The sequence below is a fragment of the Gobius niger genome (genome assembly GCF_951799975.1).
Source record: "Gobius niger genome assembly, chromosome: 14".
NCBI classification, from domain to species: domain Eukaryota; kingdom Metazoa; phylum Chordata; class Actinopteri; order Gobiiformes; family Gobiidae; genus Gobius; species Gobius niger.
In genome coordinates, this window is record NC_136865.1 from 26693044 (window position 1) to 26714717 (window position 21674).

General features: G+C 41.9%; 1 protein-coding gene across 1 annotated transcript in view; it reads right to left on the reverse strand.

Moving 5' to 3' along the window:
- The window catches only part of col11a2 (collagen, type XI, alpha 2), a 35958-nt gene that overhangs the window by 2907 nt on the left and 11377 nt on the right, over positions 1-21674 (reverse strand). Inside the window, exons 2-56 of the mRNA XM_079571103.1 lie at positions 21205-21366; positions 20060-20270; positions 19241-19403; positions 18341-18463; positions 16949-17062; positions 13380-13487; positions 11490-11705; positions 10115-10168; positions 9977-10018; positions 9398-9460; positions 9248-9322; positions 9078-9164; positions 8896-8952; positions 8751-8804; positions 8620-8673; positions 8390-8443; positions 8226-8279; positions 7690-7743; positions 7575-7619; positions 7405-7458; positions 7113-7157; positions 6976-7029; positions 6119-6163; positions 5984-6037; positions 5839-5883; positions 5706-5759; positions 5570-5614; positions 5425-5478; positions 5251-5358; positions 4735-4788; positions 4605-4658; positions 4473-4517; positions 4340-4393; positions 4070-4114; positions 3927-3980; positions 3790-3843; positions 3651-3704; positions 3356-3553; positions 3230-3283; positions 3042-3149; positions 2862-2969; positions 2690-2743; positions 2553-2606; positions 2312-2419; positions 2176-2229; positions 2048-2101; positions 1399-1452; positions 1274-1327; positions 1058-1165; positions 919-972; positions 717-770; positions 600-653; positions 422-475; positions 199-306; positions 46-99 (exon numbers count right to left, since the gene is read on the reverse strand). Coding sequence (XP_079427229.1) covers positions 46-99; positions 199-306; positions 422-475; positions 600-653; positions 717-770; positions 919-972; positions 1058-1165; positions 1274-1327; positions 1399-1452; positions 2048-2101; positions 2176-2229; positions 2312-2419; positions 2553-2606; positions 2690-2743; positions 2862-2969; positions 3042-3149; positions 3230-3283; positions 3356-3553; positions 3651-3704; positions 3790-3843; positions 3927-3980; positions 4070-4114; positions 4340-4393; positions 4473-4517; positions 4605-4658; positions 4735-4788; positions 5251-5358; positions 5425-5478; positions 5570-5614; positions 5706-5759; positions 5839-5883; positions 5984-6037; positions 6119-6163; positions 6976-7029; positions 7113-7157; positions 7405-7458; positions 7575-7619; positions 7690-7743; positions 8226-8279; positions 8390-8443; positions 8620-8673; positions 8751-8804; positions 8896-8952; positions 9078-9164; positions 9248-9322; positions 9398-9460; positions 9977-10018; positions 10115-10168; positions 11490-11705; positions 13380-13487; positions 16949-17062; positions 18341-18463; positions 19241-19403; positions 20060-20270; positions 21205-21366 — 4148 coding nt within the window. The remainder of the gene's footprint in view (positions 1-45; positions 100-198; positions 307-421; positions 476-599; positions 654-716; positions 771-918; positions 973-1057; positions 1166-1273; positions 1328-1398; positions 1453-2047; positions 2102-2175; positions 2230-2311; positions 2420-2552; positions 2607-2689; positions 2744-2861; positions 2970-3041; positions 3150-3229; positions 3284-3355; positions 3554-3650; positions 3705-3789; positions 3844-3926; positions 3981-4069; positions 4115-4339; positions 4394-4472; positions 4518-4604; positions 4659-4734; positions 4789-5250; positions 5359-5424; positions 5479-5569; positions 5615-5705; positions 5760-5838; positions 5884-5983; positions 6038-6118; positions 6164-6975; positions 7030-7112; positions 7158-7404; positions 7459-7574; positions 7620-7689; positions 7744-8225; positions 8280-8389; positions 8444-8619; positions 8674-8750; positions 8805-8895; positions 8953-9077; positions 9165-9247; positions 9323-9397; positions 9461-9976; positions 10019-10114; positions 10169-11489; positions 11706-13379; positions 13488-16948; positions 17063-18340; positions 18464-19240; positions 19404-20059; positions 20271-21204; positions 21367-21674) is intronic.

A 21674-nucleotide genomic window follows, 5' to 3' on the forward strand; every position in this document is an offset into this window, starting at 1 on the left:
TCATATGGCAAAGGTCAAGTTGTTCGAAATGTCAAGTTTTCTTACCATGGGTCCTGGTGGTCCTTTCTGTCCAGATGCTCCTGGAGACCCTTGCTCACCCTGAAACAACGTCAAACTTCAGCAGGTCTCCTCTAACATGCCAGACACAATGATCATAGACAATATGTGCTGCGTTAGACATTTCATCATGAAACCTACCACTGATCCTGGCAGTCCTCTGAGGCCTTCTGTGCCGGGTTTTCCTGGAGTTCCCTGAGGTCCGACGGGGCCAGTCTTTCCGGGGGGTCCTACTGCTCCTGAGTCTCCCTACGAGAGAACAACAAACCTGCTTTAAACTACAATAGCTAAAGTAAATGACCCAGAGATCATAGAAGTTAAAATATAGTCAATGAAATATAGTAAAACATGACGGAGACCTCACCTTTGTTCCCTTCTCTCCTTGACGCCCCTCTGGTCCTCTTGACCCAGCAGGTCCCTGTTAAACCATTCACATGTTATCGTAAAGAAAAGGAAATGTATGGAAATTTGCCTTAACTTTGAAAAATACGTATTCTTGTTTTATGGTCATGATTATTAATTTTAACAGCTAATGTCTGTACCCGCTTTCCTGGTGGTCCGGGAGGTCCGTTCTCTCCGGGGGGTCCAGGAGAGCCCTGAAAAGATACAGGTGTTAGAGAGGTTTCATTTGACAGCTTTTACTGTGAGTCAGCTCTTACAGATTCTCCTTGCTCGCCATCTTCTCCTCTCTCTCCCTTGGCGCCATCTTGACCCTGAAGAAAAAGCACAGAAATATTAAAATAGTAGAGTCTCTACACTTTGTCTAATTGTTTTTTATTCATCTATTTATTTATAAATAATTGTCGAGTTTTTGGGAGGGATTAAAATATTGAAAGATGTAAATAAAACGTAAATACTCACTCTGGGCCCGAGTTCACCAGGGGGACCAGGATCACCAGGGAAACCAACAGGACCCTACAGTCAAAGCATAACATCCCGTCACTGTCGTATTGGGTGAATAATTGATTGAATTGAATCTAATCAGGCCGCAGTCTCTTACAGGGTTTCCTTTGGGCCCGTCGTCGCCCGGTCGGCCTCTTCCTCCTGTAGGCCCTCCTGTCCCGGGCTGTCCTGCCTCTCCCTTCTCTCCGCGCTCACCTCTGGGACCCTGCAAGAACCACCACATTCTTGAAAATGAAAGTACTACACAATTTGTAAACCATGCTAAACGGTAAAATGATGATCTTTAGTCTGAAGAACAGTTCAGCAAACTCACCTTCTTTCCTGGTTCTCCCCCGATGCCAGGTGGACCGGACTCTCCGGGCTCTCCCTGCACAACAACACTTTGAGCTTGATGCCGATAGTTTTCATTCAATAATCATTAAATATAACTAACTGTACCTTCTCGCCAAGAGGTCCAGGATTCCCCAAACCACCCGGAGGTCCTTGAGTACCCTGTAAAATGTAACGTATAAATACTCAGTATTCTTTGAAATGTTATTGTTACAATCACACAATGTGATTAACGGCAATATTATTAATGGCAGGTTTTTTTTTTTCGCTTTTTCTCCCCAACCCCAAAAAACCCTTGCCTGGCCTGCCAAACTACATGCTTTTTCAAAACATTTTCAAAGACATGTAGTCTGGAAGTGAGCGTAATTTCAGCGATTTCCTGGTTCGCGTGATTGACAAATGGGCTCAACCAATTAGGGAAACCCTGGATATAACGTCCTTTTTCACTAAGAATGCTTCCAACGCTGTTTCTTGCTCCGGTTTTAAAGATTTTTAGGGATTTTCCCAAATGATTTAAAACAGACGAAAGAACGAAAACAGTGTATCAGTCGCTGCGCCGCCATCTTTAATGTTTTGGAAGAGTGCGGTGACGGCTTCCGTCTCTTATTGCGATGAACTCCCGCCTCTCAGTGTGTGATTGGACAGATATTGGTAAAATCAGGAAATGATTTGATGCCCAGACGGTTCTTCTTTTGAACAGAAAGGAGGAGTGTCTGGCCAGGCCACCAAAGTACATTTTCATTTTCACTTCACTTACATCAGCACCGTTGGGTCCGGCTGGGCCGCGTGGTCCTGGTGGACCAGGAGGACCCTACAGAGACAGAGCAGTTCACATTTAACATTGTCCAAAAGATACAGAACTGAAGTAACTTTATCTGAACTCACCAAAGGTCCGACGTCTCCAGTCTCTCCCTTCTCACCTGATGGACCTGGCAGCCCCTGTGAGCAGGTGCATGGAGAATGTTAATGCACTCGTTGGAGAAGACTTTCATGTTGTAAATATTTGGATGTTGTGTTGCACCTGCAGCCCGATGGGTCCTGGAGCTCCCGGGAAACCTCTGGAACCTTCGTCACCTTTAGATCCAAAATGTCCCTGCTGCCCCCTGGGGCCAGTCTCTCCATCAGCTCCCTGAATCAGGCACAGATTTACACTTGTTATTTATAAATCTATATTAAGCCATAGGTCTGTAGAAAACAATATCACTGTCTAAGCATAAGTTGTTTTAAAAGCGATGGAGCTATGAGCAGTAATTGTTACTCACAGCAGGACCGGGCTGACCAAGGGGGCCCATTGGACCTGGTGGACCAGGAGGACCCTGTCAAACAAAAGTTGAGGGTAAGATACTTTATAATAATGGAAATACACATACAGATGTAATACAGAAAAGTCAACACTTACGTGCTCTCCCTTTCCTCCTTTGGCACCTTTCTGACCAGGCTCTCCAACTTCACCCTGAAAACAGTAAACACAAAGCTCAGTCTCAACATGATCAATATCAGAGCATCTTTTGGAGTAGCACGAGTATCCATATCATGCACACAAATGTCATGCAGATTTCAGGTGGACTCGCCTTGTCTCCATCCTCTCCAGGAATTCCAGGAGATCCAGCTGGGCCTGGCAGACCCACCGGACCCTGAACCCCGTCCCGTCCAGCTCCGCCGATAGGACCTTTCTCCCCCTGAGCAGAGGATAATGTAATGTAGCATCAAATATAGCAAAGACACGCCACTCAGAAGACAAAGACACTTACAGGGACGCCCTTCTCTCCAGCAGGTCCAGGAGGTCCCTGTGGTCCTGGTCGCCCAGGAGGTCCCACAGGTCCAGCCGTCCCAGCGAGGCCTCTCTCACCAGGAGACCCCTAACCAACAGCAGAGTTTACAAGAAAACAGTCAAATGTCAAAGTTACTGCACGATTTGATTAAAATGTGATAAACCCACAGCAGGTCCTGGAGGTCCAGCAGGTCCTTCACCGCCCTTCAGTCCTCCGCCGCCCTGGAAGACACAAGTATGATTAAAAACTGAACCAGAGTATTTTAAAAAGACGTACAATAAAGCTCTACTCACAGGGGTACCAGGGAGTCCTCTCTCACCAGGGAACCCTCTCAGTCCTGGGGGCCCGTCTTTGCCTGGACCTCCGGAGGGACCTGGGTCTCCTTTAGTGCCTTCTTTTCCAGAGTTACCAGGAAGACCTTGCTCTCCAGGGGGGCCTGGGGGTCCGGGGTGGCCCCGCTCTCCCATCGGGCCAGTCTCTCCAGATGGACCCTGGACGGATGGGAGATTTATGGTGTATGTTGAAACATACATCACAAAACAGAATATACTGGTGACAATAAATTAGCAAATAATATACAAAACCTACCTGAGGTCCGACGACGCCAGGAGGCCCAGGAGGACCCATCTTCCCTTGGAAACCCTGGAGAAAATTATTCACGTTAATACCATTGTAAATATTTATAATGAATGCAATCAAAGGTAAATATATATCTAGTAGAACTTACAACTTCTCCTCTCTGTCCAGGATGTCCGGGCAGACCGTCTTTTCCTGGAGGCCCCTGTGAAGTAACATATAAATCTCATTTAGAGATATTTTCTTCATTTGTTCGAAAACAGCATTTTGTCCAAACAGTTTCCTTACAGGAGGTCCTTTTGGTCCAGGGAAACCGTTGGCTCCTTGAGGCCCAGGCAATCCCTGCACAAAGGAAACGAGAGTTTTGTTTGTGTGATCAATTCATTCATTTCAGTGATACTGAACACTGACATTGGTCACAAATGTCTTACCCTCTCTCCTGAAGGACCAGGAGGGCCATCACTGCCGGAAGTTCCCTTTGAAATTAAATCAATAGATCAATAGATCAATATCAATCACTGAATATGTTAGTGAACAACATCATATTCAAGGAATGCTTGCAAAAATCAACAAAAACTGATACGGAAAAAAATGTGTCTTGTCCTTTTGTTCAAGGCATTTTCTCAAATGCCTGTTTTGATTGTACAATTATTTATATGTTTGACATTGCAAATGCAGACAAAGTTGGATTAGACACACACCTTTGCTCCTGCTTTTCCTGTTGCTCCCCTCGGGCCTCTCTGTCCTCTCGGTCCCTGACAGGAGCAAATAATAAATAATTAATAAAACAAATCAAATACCTCGGAGTGAATGCATAAAGATCATAAAACATACCGTGGGTCCTCTTTGTCCCCTTGGTCCAGCTTTGCCACTCAGACCCTGAAAAATCACACAATTGATGCAGACTTTTGTCATGGATAAAAAATGTATAAAACTCCACTTCATAGTCGGTTACAGACGTCTTACCCTCGTTCCCTTCTCGCCATTGGATCCGGGGAACCCTGGGAAGCCAAGCGATCCCTAAAAAACAAAGTCACTCATATTAACAAAGCTGATTATGTTTTAGCATGATTTTGTGCTTTACTTTTTATCTTACCTTCGGTCCGAGTCTGCCGGGATATCCAGGAAGTCCAGGAACACCAAGTTTTCCCTGAAATTAGAAATATCCATCAGTTTATATTGTTTATTTAGTTTATTGTTTATATAGTTTAGATCTGGATTTTTTTATTCATTTTTTTTATGAGCTAAAGCATTTTAAAAAGGAATCAAATATGCAGTCATGTTTACGCTGCATTTCCTTTTTGTTAATGCTTCTTGTAAATTTGTCTTTTAAAAGCCCCTCTGCAAATTCACCTTGGCATTAAATGTTGTTGTGTGTTACGTGTTGAATGTACATAATAAAACAATGAATAAATAAATAAAATATAAATAAATGTTTATTATTTGTAGATTCTTTGGTGTGATTGGACCTTATCCAATGATCATATAAAATAGATCTTCCTTCTCGACACAATATAACAAGAACTGAGAAACAAACCCTGGCTCCATCTCCATCTGCAAATGAGAAACTACAGAATCTAAAATCACCAAATTTTGGACAGCTTGACAGTACCTTCTCTCCGAGCAGCCCGAGTGGCCCGAGTTCACCAGGGGGTCCAACACGACCCTTTGGCCCCTCTGGACCGTCCTCGCCCCTGGGTCCTGGAACACCAACCTCGCCCTGTCAGGAGGAAAGCGATAAGTCAAAATGAAACCCATTAATCACGGTTGTGCACAAAGAACTTACCCGCTCTCCCTTCAAGCCAAAGTCGCCTTTAATTCCAGGGAAACCATCTTCTCCCTGGAAATAAAACACACAACATTTAATATGAATTCATTTGCCATTTTACAGCAATAATTGATTTTTTTTTAGCACGATAGATTCCACTTGCCTTTTCTCCTTTGTGGCCCTTCAATCCACGGATTCCCTGGGCTCCCTAAAACCAAGACACGACATCGAGTTTATTTATGACTGTATTATCTTTTTGCTGATCTAATTTGGAGACATATTTAAAAATCTATGCCAACCTTGATGCCACGAGGCCCGGGATAACCAATAGCTCCCTGAGGACCGTTAGGACCCTGCAAGAAATCACAAAATAAAGAAGTTTAGTAAATAAGTCACACTAACTGAATGATGTGCGGATATAAAGACACACACATGGTTTCCTTTGGTTCCAGCAGGCCCCTCTTTTCCGGGGTGACCCTGAGAAAATAAGAGTTACAGATATTAATTATCAATACAACAAAGCCTTATAAGGTGACCATGTTGAGTTTTAAAAGAGAGATACAGAAATGAAACTCACTGGAGGACCATCAGCTCCGGGCATTCCTGGCAAACCTGGTTTCCCTGTAGGACCCTGCAAAACGAGGGAAAGTTAATTTCTAAATATAGTATATATGGAAGGAAAGACATATTGCTTTTGTTTTTCTGAACTTACTTTCTCTCCTGGAGGTCCAAGAGCTCCCTGAGGCCCTGGCATTCCCTATAAATAATCAGACAATTCCGATTACTCACCCTGCAGTAGCCAGGTTTATGTGTCCAGAGATGTGTTCAAAAATACACTGATGTTGTTTGATAAAAACATCAAACTGCTCACAAGAAAAGTAGAACAAAGAAATCGAACGTGGTCAATTTACTTCAGTAAAATTTTCTTGTGTAGTATTTTCGGTGAGAACTTTTACTCACCACATTTATTTATATATATTTATGTGTTATGTGTTTAAAAAGCCTTTAAATGCACACTCCAGAACAGTAGGTGGCGATGTGCAGATGTTCTGTCATTGCCAATGACTCAGTTGTTTTGTCCCAGTCGTTTTGTTGCACTGGTAGTGCATTCGGCACAATTTTTGTGAATATAAAGCCCAAGCCTTTTTTAACAATTATATCAATAATGCAAATTATAATCTAAGGTTTAAAGTTGAGAGGTGAGAGAAATTTAATTTAAAATCATTCACATGGTTTGACAAATAAGAAAATAAATAATTATGCCACATTATTACAGCATGCTTCCTCTTTTATACTTAAAAAGGCCAAATCCAAAATCGGCTAAAGAGGTTAGAACATTACCTCAATCAGATGGAACATACAGTATATGACAATACATACAATGACAATGAGGCTGAAACAAGTTACTTTGAGTATTTTGTGAAAGAAAGGGGAGCACTTCTCGCTGGGAGGGGGTGCATGTCTCGAAGCTGTGGTTTTACGTGACGAGATGCAGAAATCGATGGGGTGCATGTATCCACACAACACCACTGCTCAAAATGAACTACTTTGTTTTCACAAAGTTCTCACCTGAGTTCCTGGGCTTCCCTGTTGTCCTGGAGGGCCAGGCTCTCCTTGTGGACCCTAATAAGGATCATCATAGGAATCATTATTAGATAAAAACATTCTGAAATATTTGAATACTTTAATAAAAAAATACAATTTACCAAGTTTCCTTTGGGACCTGGGTTTCCATCATTTCCACGAACGCCCTGTCGATAAACGATACAAAAACGTAAAAACAAAGAAAATGTCCATTATGTGGCAACTTCAAGACTATCTTTGGAAGGAAATGCAAATCATGCTATTTTAGAAACACTGTTCAGAATAAACATGAAGTTAGTTTTGTAAAGGGTCACACAAGTTGATGTCTGAGGTAAAGTTGTGGGTATTTCGACACCACAGAGTCATAAAAATGTTACTAAAGTATAATCCGCAGCTGGGACGGGCTGTACTCACAGGAGGTCCGGGGATACCAGAGGGACCTTTGGGGCCGAGCAAACCACGAGGGCCCTGAATAAAAACATGAGAACACGCCAGAATCACACTCACGAGCAACGACAGGAGCGGTACAGTGCAGTACATTTACTATAAACTAGAGTCAGTGCAGTTGTGACGGGAACACTCACGGGTTCACCTGGCAGACCCCTGGGCCCGACATCTCCATCGTCTCCCTAAATCACACAAAGTTTCATCACGTTTTCATCAAAGTGGAGAATTATGGGATACGAAATGTGTGGTTACCCTCTCTCCATCTTCTCCCTGAGAGCCTGAAATTCCCATGGGGCCTGTGTCACCCTGAAGGGAAGACATAAAATTAAATATTTTATGTAATATAATAATAATAATAATAATAATAATAATAATAATAATAATAATAATAATAATAATAATAATAATAATAATAATAATAATAATAAATTAATTACACGTATATAACGCAGATGTTAAAAGTTGCTTTAGAATTTCATGTATTATTCATTCACACCAAACTTGGTGATGGTAAGCTACTATTGTAGCCACAGCTGCCCTGGGGTAGACTGACGGAAGCGAGGCAACCAGTCTGTGCCATCGCCCCCTACGCCCACCACCAACCACTCACTCACACCCTACATTCACCCAGGCTTCTCCCATCCAAGTACAAACCAGGCCCTGCCCTTCTGAGATCAGAAGGGATTGAGCAGAGCGAAGGCCTCATGGCCTTGTATCTGTTCACAAAGTCATTCTAACAAAAAGGAAGAGAAATTAATTTGTCGGCGACAACACTAAAGTTAACATACCCTGTGCCCTTTGTCTCCAGGCAAACCAGGAAGACCATCAAAGCCTCGGTCGCCCTAAAATACACAGGAAGTTACATAACATTCAATGAAATGTGACCATATCATATTCAAAATTCTATAATAAAAACAAATCAACTTATTGTATTTCAGTGATACACACTGACCTTCGATCCAGATTCTCCAGGCATCCCTCTGGCTCCGTCGGCTCCAGCGCGACCCTGATCAGAGAATGATTTTTTTAGAGTAAGATATAAATATTTATATTGAGGACTAAACACTTTGATTGTGTTACAAAAGCCCATTAAAAAAAAAACATTTTAAACCACAAATGTGGCACTGAAAAATGTAACGCTATTACAATTGATACTTAAAAAACAACAGATGTGCGACTTACTCTCCTTCCTGATTTTCCTGGAGGTCCCATCATGCCCTGCTGCCCCCTAGGGCCCTGTTACAAAGTTACAACATTATTCAGAAGCTGTATTTAAAATAATGTTCTCTCATAATCAAAAGATCAGATCTTACCTGAGGACCAGGGTCTCCACTTTCTCCCTTGTGACCAGAACTTCCTTGATTTCCCTAAATCAGACAAATGCATTTAGGCATTTTATTTTCAAAGCGAGAGGTAGGACAAAAGGAAGTGGTAAATGAGACACTGAGTTAAACATACCAATGGTCCGGGACGTCCTGTGAAACCCATTGGACCAGGAGGCCCTTTCAGAGCCATCTAAACAAAACAGCAACATTACATTAGCAGATTATCTGAAGGAATAACATTATTTCCTCCTATAAGCTGCATATATTTAATATTGTGTTAGTGGGTCCTCAACAGTAATAATTGCTATAACTGACCCGAGCCTGGGACAAGATGGCGGCTGCTTGAGCCTCCTGTGCCGAAACGACCGGGCCCTTATCTCCACCGCTCTGACCAAAACGGAACTGAAGAACCACAATAGTAGTAATTACTAAACCTGTTTAACCTTATGAAGAGTAAAGCATTGCATATTAAACCTGTTACTCACGGGCAGCATGACGGAGGAGCCAGGAGGTCCCGGGACGCCGTCAGCTCCAGGGAGACCAGCTTTACCAGGAACACCCTGCACACAGGCAAACGCAAAAGAATGAGGCATAACCCACACACATTATGATATAAAACAGTAAAAGAGACTCACCCTCTCACCAGGGTCACCCACAGAGCCGGGAGGTCCAGATGGGCCGGACGGACCTGTTGGGCCCTGAGAAACAAACAGCGTATGTTCTTAAAACTGTTTAAAACGACAAAAGAAAAAACAGATTGACCAAAAAGCTTAAGTAATCTTAGCACTGAGTTTGGCTAGATACAAATTTCACTTTTTAGGTTTGCCGACCCCTGCTTTGAATGATCATTTAAAGGAGGGGTCGGCAGGTTTGGTTTGTGGAACGTCGATTTTCTTCATTGTCAAAAGACCAAGACCCTCCAATTTTAGGCCGAAGTCAGGAATCACTTTCTACAAATGCCAGTGTTGTACATCACATATGGCCTTAATGGGTGCTCTGCTAAGAAAAGGGAAAGGAATTGGCAGTATTTTTCACATTTCTAGAGCAAACAGGCATTTAATCAGTGATTTGCGTAATAATATTCTTCAAACTCATCTTGAGGGCTTCTAAGATGGAAGGCCGGATTTGGCCCCCAGGCTTAACGTTGGCTGCCCCGATCTGAAGCCTAGCAATACCTAAACATTAATCTACCAATCTAAAAACAATCGACTTACAGCTGGTCCCTCTGGTCCAGGAGGGCCTTCAATCAGCATACCCTACAAAACAGCAGTGAAATCAGACATCTCAAGTTGAATACAAAAACGAGGATGAGTAAAAATAAGAAAGTGAGATGCATCCGATATTGAACTCACAGGCTCCAGGACGGCAGGCTCTCCCTTCTCTCCTTTGACACCCCTGACAGCGGCCTGAGGAAAACACACATGTAGCCAACAGCACCATGCAGTTAATACAGCGGGACTTTAGAATCACAGATGAACAAAGACAGATTTAAGACTACAAGACAAAACTACACAAACTAATCTTTTACAAAATGAAACTGTATTGAACAGTCTTTGTCCTGACGTTACCTGTTGGTCCAGAGTCTTGTTTTACTGCAAAAAATAATTATGTTTTCAATCAAGTCTAACTTTGTTTTCCAAAGCATTTGAATTTCTTTCAAATATTTTTCTTCAAAGTTCTCTGGGACGTGAATCGCCTCATGTGCAATTCTATTGATAAGTAATGGGTCCACATAAAACTAGTATTGTGTCCTTTCCAGTCTGCTCTCATCATTTGGGTTACTACTGTGAAGTCTTCGGTTTATAAATGGTCACAGAACTAGGTACAGGTTGGGACCGGAGTTTTGGGGTCTCCATGTGTGAATCTACCTCTTGACCACTGGGACATCTTTAAGAAATCTTCTAATCAATCTCAGCAGATCTTTTCTCAGTGCATAATAATTCTACAATCTAAATGTGTGGACAGAAATAAGAAGCTCTACACTCAGCATGTCCCATTAACCTCTTAACACCCGAGTCAACCGAGCACATTTTCTCCAGTTAACTAAAAACTTCTCGACTGAAGCCTACAGCCTATAGGCCAGAGTAACGCCTCATTTGAAAGCTAAGACCTGGAAAACTGATCTTCAGCTTCTCCCTCGTTATGATTGTCACGTTTTCGTCCTTTTTGGCTGTGTTTTCATCACGCTTTTGTACATGTCTAGGTCACATTTTTGTGGCTTGATCACAGTTACATTACACATAAAAAAACTCAACTAAAACCTAATAACAAAAACAAGGAAGAAGCTTAGATAAGTTTTGCAGGCCTTAGCTTTCAAATGAGGCATTACACTGGCCTATAGTCTGCAAGCTCCAGTCAAGAAGCTTTAGATTTGGGGAAAACTGGAGAAAATGTACTTGGTTAATGTGGGGGTTAAGGGGTTAAATAAGTAAGTAAGGGCCAATCTGAACTATGTTAATTGTCCCTCAGTGCAAGAAGGAGAGTTAGTGCAGGTCCTTCATTCCCACCACCATCAGTGTCTTAAAAAAAGAAAGTGAGTCACGAGACAAAGGGTCATTTTGGGGTTCCCAGTCTGAAAAGTGTGGGAACCCCTGATCTACAGAGCAGTACCATAATGTGGCTGATTCCACGTCACTCCAGTAAACTTTGAAGACATGTCGGAAAGTCTTTATTTAGACTTGGTTGAATAATTGTTTTCCCCTTTGCAGCTGAAGCGAAACTACTTACGCCGTCCTCGTCTGTCACGGCAGACAGGGCCGGGCCCATGTTTGCATCGATCTCTCCGGTCTCCACTAGGGGCTCGTGGTAGTCCCTGTAGGAATAGTCGTACTCCTTCATGCCCTCGACCCCAGTCACATACTCCTCAGTGAAGGCCTCCTCACCCTCGCCGCCCGCTTTGGTGGCGTCTACCTCGGCTCCGAAGAAGGGCGGCTCCGCGTCGGGCTGGTCAGAAACGATCAGAACCGGACGACGGAAAAAGATAAGAGGCGGAGAACAAGCCAGAAGAGCAGAGGAGGAACAGAGCAGGGGAGTGGTGATGATTCGTACGGATTTTAATGTGTGCTACAAGAAACCTCCAGCTTATATTTAAAACTCTTTATATTTTTAACATAGTAAAATGCCTTATTTGTCAGTGTTTATTGTTTGTTTATGCACTTTAAAGGGGCTAGATGCAAGTTCGCCATTTTATACTCACTACTGCCACCTCAGGTCAATACGTGCAACTGCACCTTCTATATTAAGCTCGTGCATGATGCCACTTCGGACCCGAATTAACACCTTTTTGAGTGACAGTGCAGGATTTTAGAGGCAGTTGTGGTGAACAGGTCTGGGCTCATTCTACACATTAGGACATTGTTGGAACATGTGGGTGGAGGAAAATACTTAATTTTAACATTTTTAAACTCTGTATAGTCCCTTTAATGCTTGTTCAATGTTTCCAACTTTTGGCGTGTTTCCTCTTTGGGCTTTGATCACATTGTTTCAATTTTTCACCAAGATCTTCAATGGGGTCCGAACTCTGTGGTGGTGTTTTGGTTAAGCAGTGTACCAGACTTTAAATATGTTACTGCAAGAAAACATTTGTTTAAATGGCATTCAAATAGCTTTTGTGCCCTCAAGGGTCCCCACACCCACATCCAATATATTAGAGAATATAGGATTATTATATACCGCTTCATTTCCATACACTCTTATTTTCTGTGCTGTTATTTTGTCGTAAAAAGGTGTGAATGATGGAAATAAGAGACAGGACTGAGCAAATAAGGAGGACATACACAAGGCTTACCTACTGACGGGACCACAACACAACAAAATGCACCTCACAAAATTACCTTTATGCAAAAAAGTATTTATCACCATCATCTTCTGAATATCAGCTTCTCTCCAGTTTATTCTACAGCCTCTAAAGTATTTCTGCGACATGTTCTGCGAGATCTACATGAAAATCTTTGTGCAGAACAATTAAGAAATACTTTTTAGAGGAGCACTACTTCTACCTAAAGAAAATCTATTTCTTTAGCAACTTACCAGACAAACATTTTACATGTGTGTGGACATTTTAGGCATGAATTTTCTCTGTTTATATAAAGCTAAATAATTATAATCCTGAATATTCTTACACGTTGTTTGTCCATATGAGACATACAAATGTTACATCTTCAAAATGACAAAATAAAGAGAAAGTAATCCAAAGAATAAAAGTACAAACATTTGAACAGAATGCATTATATAGATCCATCCTGGTTATTTGATTAAATCAGATATTTTTATGTAAGTCCTCTTTTCATGAGATGCAGTTTGTCTTTACCTCTATTGAAAGATCAAAATCACAAAGTGATCTTCAGATAAAGGAAAGGCAAACATCTTGTTAGAAAAAGAAGCGCCACATTAAAGTATTTGATATTGTGATACATATAATGCATTCTTGATCAAAAGGACGGTCTGACGATAGAACTCGATTAGTGTGTTGTTAGAGACATGGACAGAATGAGACTAAAATAAGAGGTTTAGCTACAAAGACTGGGCTCACCACCACATCTGACACAGCTGAATATGTTTTCTAAAGGATTCATTTATGTTGTATTTCCTTCACATGTGTATGTGAGTATTCTTTACCTGGATCTCTTCTTCTCCAAACACCTCACCCTCGGGGATCGTCTCCTCATAGAAATACTCTGGCTCTGTAGCGGTGTGGCCAGCCTCCGAATACTCAGTGTCTACATCCTGATTGGTTCAGTAGAAAATTGGGAAGAGGAAGGAAGTATTGAATTGGAAAAGATTGATTAGTTTACTACAAAACAAAATGGACATTTTAGTGATGACTCATTGAAATGGTCCATTTTAGAAAATAAATTCCAGATGTTCAGAATCTCAATAACGACAAACTCAGCCGTTCATAAAGTTATTGAGACATCTGAGATTTATTTTCATCAACCAAGCTTTTAAAGCTTTTAAAGCTCACAAAGCTACAAAGCCAAATGCAGAGCGTGCTCCTATGCATCTCACATGGAATAACTTCATTATTCAATGCTTTGGGATGCAAAGTCTCACTCAAAAACAACAGTCTCACAGAACATGGTTACATGTTAATTAGACATCGGCAGAAGTCATAATTATGTAACTCTAGCTCTATAGTTTTAATTCTGTGAGGCTGCTTTGTTCAGACATTCACTCAATAAAATAAGAGGAGACAGATATATAAAACAAAGAGGAGGAATAAAGGGGAGTGTCTTGTGTCTTTTGTGTGTGCAATGTGATGTATATATTTTCACAGATTTAGCTTCTGTGCTATAATAATCCATGCTCATTCACTGACTGATACATGAAGCCCCATAGCGGCAGTGCAGGCGCCTGAAGAAAAGAGAGACCAATACACCGCATAAAGAGCCATGCTTTGGTGTAACCGCTGCATCATATCATATACAGAAGCTGGGGATGTGCCAGGCCATATGATATATGATCAGTGGAGCGGTATCCAGCTCCCAATATGGACACAAAATCCACCATCAAGGCTTTGTGCTGCAGATCTTGTGAAGAGGGAAATGCAGTCACGGAGCCTGGATGGTGGAACATAACATCCATACAGGCCTGGCTGGATACTGTGAGGACAGCTCTGGGCCCTGCTGTTGTACCTGCTGATAGCCGTTGTTGGCCTTCTTGGCCGGGACGGCGGTTCCTCCCAGAATGGACGTCCCAAACGGAGGGAAGGGCTTGTTCTGCGACTTGACAGTGTTCTCCACCACCCGGGGTTTGGTGGGTCTGGGCGGCGTGGGGCGCACAGGAGCAGAGGTCGACACCACTTTCTTGACAGTGAGCTTTTCCACCACATTGGACTGGCTCACGGTGGGTTTGGCTGGAGTCACTTTTGTGGTCTTCACTTCTATCTTGACAGATTTCGCTGTTGTGGTTTTAGCCGTGGCAGCGGTGGCAGCTTTGGCGGCTTTGGTAGGCTCAGGTTTAGGTGCTTTTGTGGGTTTCGTTGCCTTCGTAACTTCGACTTTGGCCACTTTCGCAGTCTTAGTTTTTGTAGTGGTTTCAGTTTTAACAACTTTCTTTTCTACCACAGTAGCTTTACCATTACCATTGACTTTGTTCTCAGCTTTTCCATTTGCTTTCACGGTAGTTTTACCATTACCGTTGGCCTTCTTCTCTGCAGCTGCCTTGCCGTTGCCGTTGGCTTTTGGCGCAACTGTAGCTTTTGCTTTTGCACTGGGTTTCTTTTCGACCACAGCTTTCTTCTCTGCTGCCGCCTTGCCGTTCCCATTGACTTTAGCTGGAACTGTTGGCTTGACCTTCCCATTGCCATTGGCTTTGCCGTTACCATTGGCCTTAGCTGCACCGTTGGGCTTCTTCTCAGCAGCGGCTTTACCATTTCCACCGTTTCCATTCTTCACTGGGGCGGCAGATGGTTTAGATGCTGCTGTGGGCTTGATCTTGGACAGAAGGACCTCGACTGCTGTGGGTTTTGCTTTGGACGGTTTGGCCTTGGGAGCTTTGGGGGGCATAGGCAGCTTCACTACCAGTTTGGATGGTTTAGGCGCCTTGGCTGGAGTTGGTTTGGGTTTAGCCAAACTGGGCTTAGGGGTTGGTTTGCCATTAGGTGCTTTCTTCTAATTGGATTATTGTATTAATTGGTACATGTAAATGTTCAGATTTGAACAGATGAGAAGGGGAAGCAGGGTGAGAGGGGGACGTGGACAAGGATGGACAGGAGAGAGACAAGGGTGTTTTGAGAAACAATGACATAAAGATGGCTGAGGCTGGTTTACTGAGACTGTTCAGGCATTACTGGATACAGCAGGGGACTTTTTACTTTTGGCCAAACATTCAAAATGAAGGAAGGCCATTTCTACACCAACAAATCAACGACTTTGCCGTTTTCTCCAATAATGCCATTCTCAATATTAAATAATGAAGCAGCAATCTGTGTCTTAAAGCTTGCAGAGGCACTGAGGCTGCAGAGTTTAGGGAAAGCTGCTACTAATCACACAAAATTTACAGAAATGATTTGTTATTCTTAAAACATTATGGACACAATGAACATTGTGTGAGGATGCCCGCAGCATCCAGATTATACTTAAAGGGACTGTATGGTGTGTTGTGATATCTTTTAAATGATTAATGATTAAATTCATGTTTAAAAGTGTGTGTATCACACAGTATTGACAAAGTTATAATAATGACAGCTACATGCAGTCCATGCAGTCCCTTCAACATTAGATCTGTTTAAGGAGTGGAGAGAGATGTAAGATTAACATGCACATGCTCATTCCTAAATGACATACAGTATTTTTGTCCTCCATGCGTCTATTATAGCATATTACAAAACCCATACATTTCAATAGACTATTGTAGTAATGAAAAACAGACAAAACAAAATAAACTCGAAAACCTGGAAAAAATTATCACAGTCAAAATAAGTAGAACTCAGTAGAACTCTGTTGGATGTTCTTATGCTTATGAAAAGGTAGAGTCTGTTCATGCAGTTGAACTAAATAAGACAAAGTGACCCATGCAAACATCATAAACCAACACAAACACAGGCCAGGCTTGACTAATATAGTCATGCAGTTACGTGAAACACACATTATCATGATGTGCTTAGACAAACCCTCGTGAAGCCACGGAATAAGCGTCAGGGATGATTGTATGTTGTACATAGATAGATGGATGTTATGTGTGTGACTGCACAGCTCCATGTTTGCCACCCCAGTGCCCCCGCATAGATCAATGACACACATACAAATTAGACAACAATGAAAAATTACATTCAGACTTTTTGACGGGGAGACATTGCGAGGGGGTCAAAAATGTATTTGATGACCAGGGTCTGGGATGAAGATGTGTGCGTGAGGGGGTGCTGTTAATTTTATGTGGACCTAATAGAACTTATAGTCAAAGAAGACGAGCAGTCGCTGTTGTTGTAACTTCCACGATTTTTGGCGGATGTTTTGGTGAATAGTCAGCTGATACATCCAGGCCTTTAACTCTGTTTGATAAAATGATCATAGAACTACAATTATTTATTCAAAACAATTGCCTACGGCAGCCCCCGGATGTGACGACATTGCGATCGCTCGTATTCAAGAAGCCTGATTTTTTGACATTGTTCATTGACAACCCTCCCTCAGCGTCCTTCCTTCGCACACCCTGCTCATCTTGTCCTGTGTTGATTCTCCCTTTACCTGCTGGTTTGGGGCCCCAGGAGTAAGAGAGGGGGGCACGGGGGAGGGAGGAACGGCTGTGGTTTCCTCATAATAATAGGGGTATTCATGGTCATCCTGCTCCTCATCAAAGTACTGAGAGAGATGGAGAGATGTAAAGATTGAAGGACTGGAAAGAAAGAAGAGGTTTGTGAAACAGAAGAGGCTGAACATGGTTTAAGAGGCAAATACAGAGCTTGAAAATTGTCAAAATGGACAGCAAAATACAAGTATGTGGTTGTCATTCATCAGAAACGTCTTCATTAATGTGCTCTAGCAGATTTCAATGGCTGCAGTTAAAGTTCAGGGCATTTGGACGTCGCTGATGAATGAGGAAAGCAGAGAGTGAAGCCAATGAATAAATCCTCAGTGGTTTTTATTCATTCAGACAGCAGTCATCTCAGCAGCATCAACATGATCTGGACCTGACTGACTTTTACTGGTTGGACACATGCAGGCTGTAAACAGAGCCATGTACTTTGAATGGTGGAATGCGGATGATAATGACCTGACACACGGGAGCTGTCAGGACGTGACGTCTATTATTATGTAAAAGTGACGCAGAAACATAAAAAGCCTGAGCTAGAGCTGAAGTTGGACGGATGTAAACCATCTCCAAAGGCACAAAGGCTCCACCTTAAGCCATCTTTATGACTAATGTTTTAAATTTCAGTTCACCCACAAAACCAATGTAGATTTGTTTGATTCAATGAGTCAGAAATTACAAAAATCATCCTTTGTCTCTCACCTTTCTGTGTTCACTGTATAATTTATTGATGAATGGGAGAAAGTGAAGATGCACATCAACATGTATGTTATAGTCCCTTGAAGTGTCCCTTGAAGTGTGTCTGTTTCTATCATTTCTATGTGGAATAGCTCTGTTTTGTATTAGTTACCTTAGGGACACACAGACCGGAGGGTGAGGAGGAAGATGGTTTATACAAAATGATTTTGATGATGGTGATGCGTGAGGAAGACAGAAAGGAAGAGCAGCACTTTGATGGCAATGATGACCCGATCGAAACACTTGAAAAAGTATTTACTATTTAGAGCTAAAGCCTTTCTCTTATTTTAGAAAATAACTTTGATAATGCTGATTCACTGAGTTTATAACTAGATACATGTCTGACAGTTTGACAAAAGTATCTTTCAATTCACATTCCCTCCATTATTAATATACAGTTTGAATATTTAATTTATGCAATTATGTAAAATCTGAGTTTAAACAACCGCTACAGTAAGTGTTTATTCACTCTGACTATAGCAGTCTGAGATTTGTTAAGAAATGATGACCTGAATGACACTTTGCTCCCGTATAGATTCGCCTCCTAACGTAGTGTGTTGAAGCTGCATGTCTGTGGTGCAGTTACTTACGTAGGTGTTGGGGTCCTGGGCCTGGGTCTTGGGCAGTGGGGAGTCACAGTCGGGGCTGTAGTGTTCGCAGAAGTCGTAGGCCGCCTGAGCGTTTGACGCGATCAACAGCTGCTGGATGTCACCCTGAAGACAAAGATGCAAATATATTTAGATGAACACCTCATTAAGATTATTGGTATTATCTTAAAGATGCACTGCTCATTTCCTCCCATTTCCAAGCATAAACTGTTAGTGGCTCTCACAATATCTCCCACACATCCTGATTGCTCATGTAAGTTCATCAAATGCGAGTTTAGGGATCATGTACAGCACTGGCAGGTGGCATTTACAATATAGGCCTAAGGTGGATACTCAACAGTGGCAAAGCTAGTTACTTAAGTGCATATTGAGCTTTCCACAGTTCCCACATAGACTCTACAGAATCAAAGGATATAGTTAAAGCATTTAGTGTAAAAATCAACCAAATCATCATGTGACTAATTTGCCGTGACATTCCTAAAGAACAATAAAGAGGGGATTTCAAACTCAATTTCTTAAGATTCAAGGCTTTCAAGATAAACAGAATTCTTACCTAAACCAGGACAAATCCAACCTAAACCATGTCTGATCCAGGACAATTCCAGTATCAAGCGTTACACCAGCGGAATCCCAGGACTGCTCCAGGCTTAGACTGGGAAAAATCTGCCTCTAAATTCTTCAGTACAACCAAATGCTTCAATGCACCACGAGTCATACCGTCAGTATCTGAATGTATTTCAAAATATTGTCCCTGCACTTTTGAGATGATATTATTTAATGTTATTGGTCTTTCAAAAGTTCTATATACAGTAAATAAAGATATTGTTTAGAAATAGTCCCTGTATCAAAGCGCTGTCCTTCGATTGGCTGCTCGTCTCTCACCTGGAAAACCTCCTCGTCCAGAAGTCGGGCTCCAAACACGGTGATGCCGTTGGTGTCGATCTCGGCGTTGTTCCCTCGGGCCAAAGGACGCGTCATCTTCTTTTTACAGTCCAGCAGCAGAGTCACGTTCTTCTTTGAAACCGAGAAAGCGACGCGGTGCCATCTGGTGACAAGAAACACATTAATTAAGCTCATTTTTATAAGTTACTAATACAGATAGCACAGCATAAAAGTAGGAATTGTAGAAGCAACATAATCCTAACTTTGGACGTTGTTTGTTGCAAAAGCAGTGGTGTCCTTGCGCCCTCTGCTGGTAAATTTGGTGTTGTGAAAACCCAGCAAACGAGCCCAAATGACTTTCATTGTTTTTTATACATGATTTGTTTATGCATTATTAATGTAAGTCTCTTTCTAGATTTGTTAAAGCTAAAAATACGTTTTAATGATGCTGTAAATATATGAAAGAATTGGATTATTCACATATCTTTGGTTAGTGATTTGTTACGATGCAATGGTATTGTTGTAAATACTAGATTGGTTCATGGCACATCTTTTGAGAGCTGAACTTGAGCTTAAGAAAGACCTGGCATAAGGAGCTGTCCTCAAACCTGACAAAAGCCACTTTGACTGAAACGTTGCAACAAATTAAATAACTAAAAGGAGTGAGTCAGGTGACAATACATTGCCCACATCTTTTCACAGCGTCAACAACGAGACTGCTAAACCTCCATCAAAAAGTGCCGTCATCCCTACATCACACCAATAACATCCACACTGTAATGTTAACCAGCCGTAAAGTGGTTGTTGGTGGTTACTGACTTGCCATCAGCCAGGTTGACGCCTCTGAACAGCGGGTAATCTTCGGGGGCCGGTTTCCCGTTCTGGTCCTCGTACAGAAACACGGGGGAGCGTCCGAGCTCGAGGCCGAGCTGCTGGATGCCCTGCTCGCTGTAGATGGAGAGGAGGAAGGCCTGAAGACCCGCCTGGGCCTTCACCAGAGCCATGATGGAGAAATTCTCTGGGAAACGACCTGTGGATGGAGGGACATGGAAGAAGGAAGGTGAAATATGCATTATACGCTGACTTTTATATCATTAGGATATACATAGTAGTATCTATGAATGTACTGCACTGTATACAACCAGAAAATGTTAAAAAAAACATTATTGTTGTCTTTTTATTATGTGTTGTGTGTTATTACTTGTAGCACTTTGGGAAGCTTAAGTTGTAAATGTGCTATAGAAATAAAGTTGACATTGACATTGACAAGAAGGAATTGCTGTGATCTGTTGAAACCTGAACTAAGTTTGTAATCCATAAATCTGGTATATAATCATGCAGTTTTATTGGCAGTCTTACTTTTACTCTGTGCAGTTAATTGTTCATTTTAAAGGCCCTGTAAGGGATTTTTGGTTTGTTTGCAAAGCATGAAAGGCAGATTGCATAATGTTTAAGCTTCAAGTTGTGGCTCATTCCAGACTCATTTTTCTTTCTTAACATCCAAATTCTTCAAAGGGAGGAGTTGATAAGCATGTTTCACATCTTTCAGGGAGAAAAGAGGAGCTTTACTGTCACAATAATGCTAAAACAACATTTTTCTAATACTCTCAAGACCTGCAAATCATCATCTGTCTGTGAGGGATGTCCCTTAAACCACATAAATGCTTCTTGTGTTTTCCTCTCTGTACTCAGTGTCAGACAGTTCTGCAGAGATAATTTGTTATAGTTCTCCCACACAATTAAGCTCAGCCCTTTGCACCATGTAATTATCTTTATATCCATGATCGTTCTGGCAGAGGGCATTATAGACCATACGTAATTTTGATTTCTTAACAATTAAAACATGTTCAGAGGCGATTGCTTTGACACTACATGTTTCATTCCTGGAAAATGACTCCTCTACCACCCATTGCATTGTTGTGTTGCTAAAAAAGGAAGAACATTGGAAAAACTTTTTTACAGACCTGAGAAGAGCTGTTTGGTGGGGGCAGAGATCTGGGCTCTCTTGGAGATGCGGTAGGCATGGTCGGGGCTGCCCGAGCGACGGGAGGTGCAGAAACCGGGCACTTTCTTGACGCCTTCAGGGAGAGAGGGAACCTGCAGAGCCCGCAGCACGTCCACTGGGTCTGCGGAGGAGAAACAGAGGGTCAACCAGTGTGTTAAACAAGTTTAATATGAACTTTACTGATTCAAATGTCAATATTTCAGCATAATTGGTAGACAAAAACTGATATCTCTGTTTAAAGAAGTAAAAAAAAAACATTTTTTCTTAACATTTTGCTTCTGCACTCTATAAGAAATATAATTGAAATTAAAGTTATGTGCATTTTAATAAGAAGGACGCCTTGATTTGATTTAGAAAACGCTGCCATGCCAAGAGAAAGTTGAAGCCTTTTTCAACAGCATTTATCGATGTCGCAAATTGACTGATAAT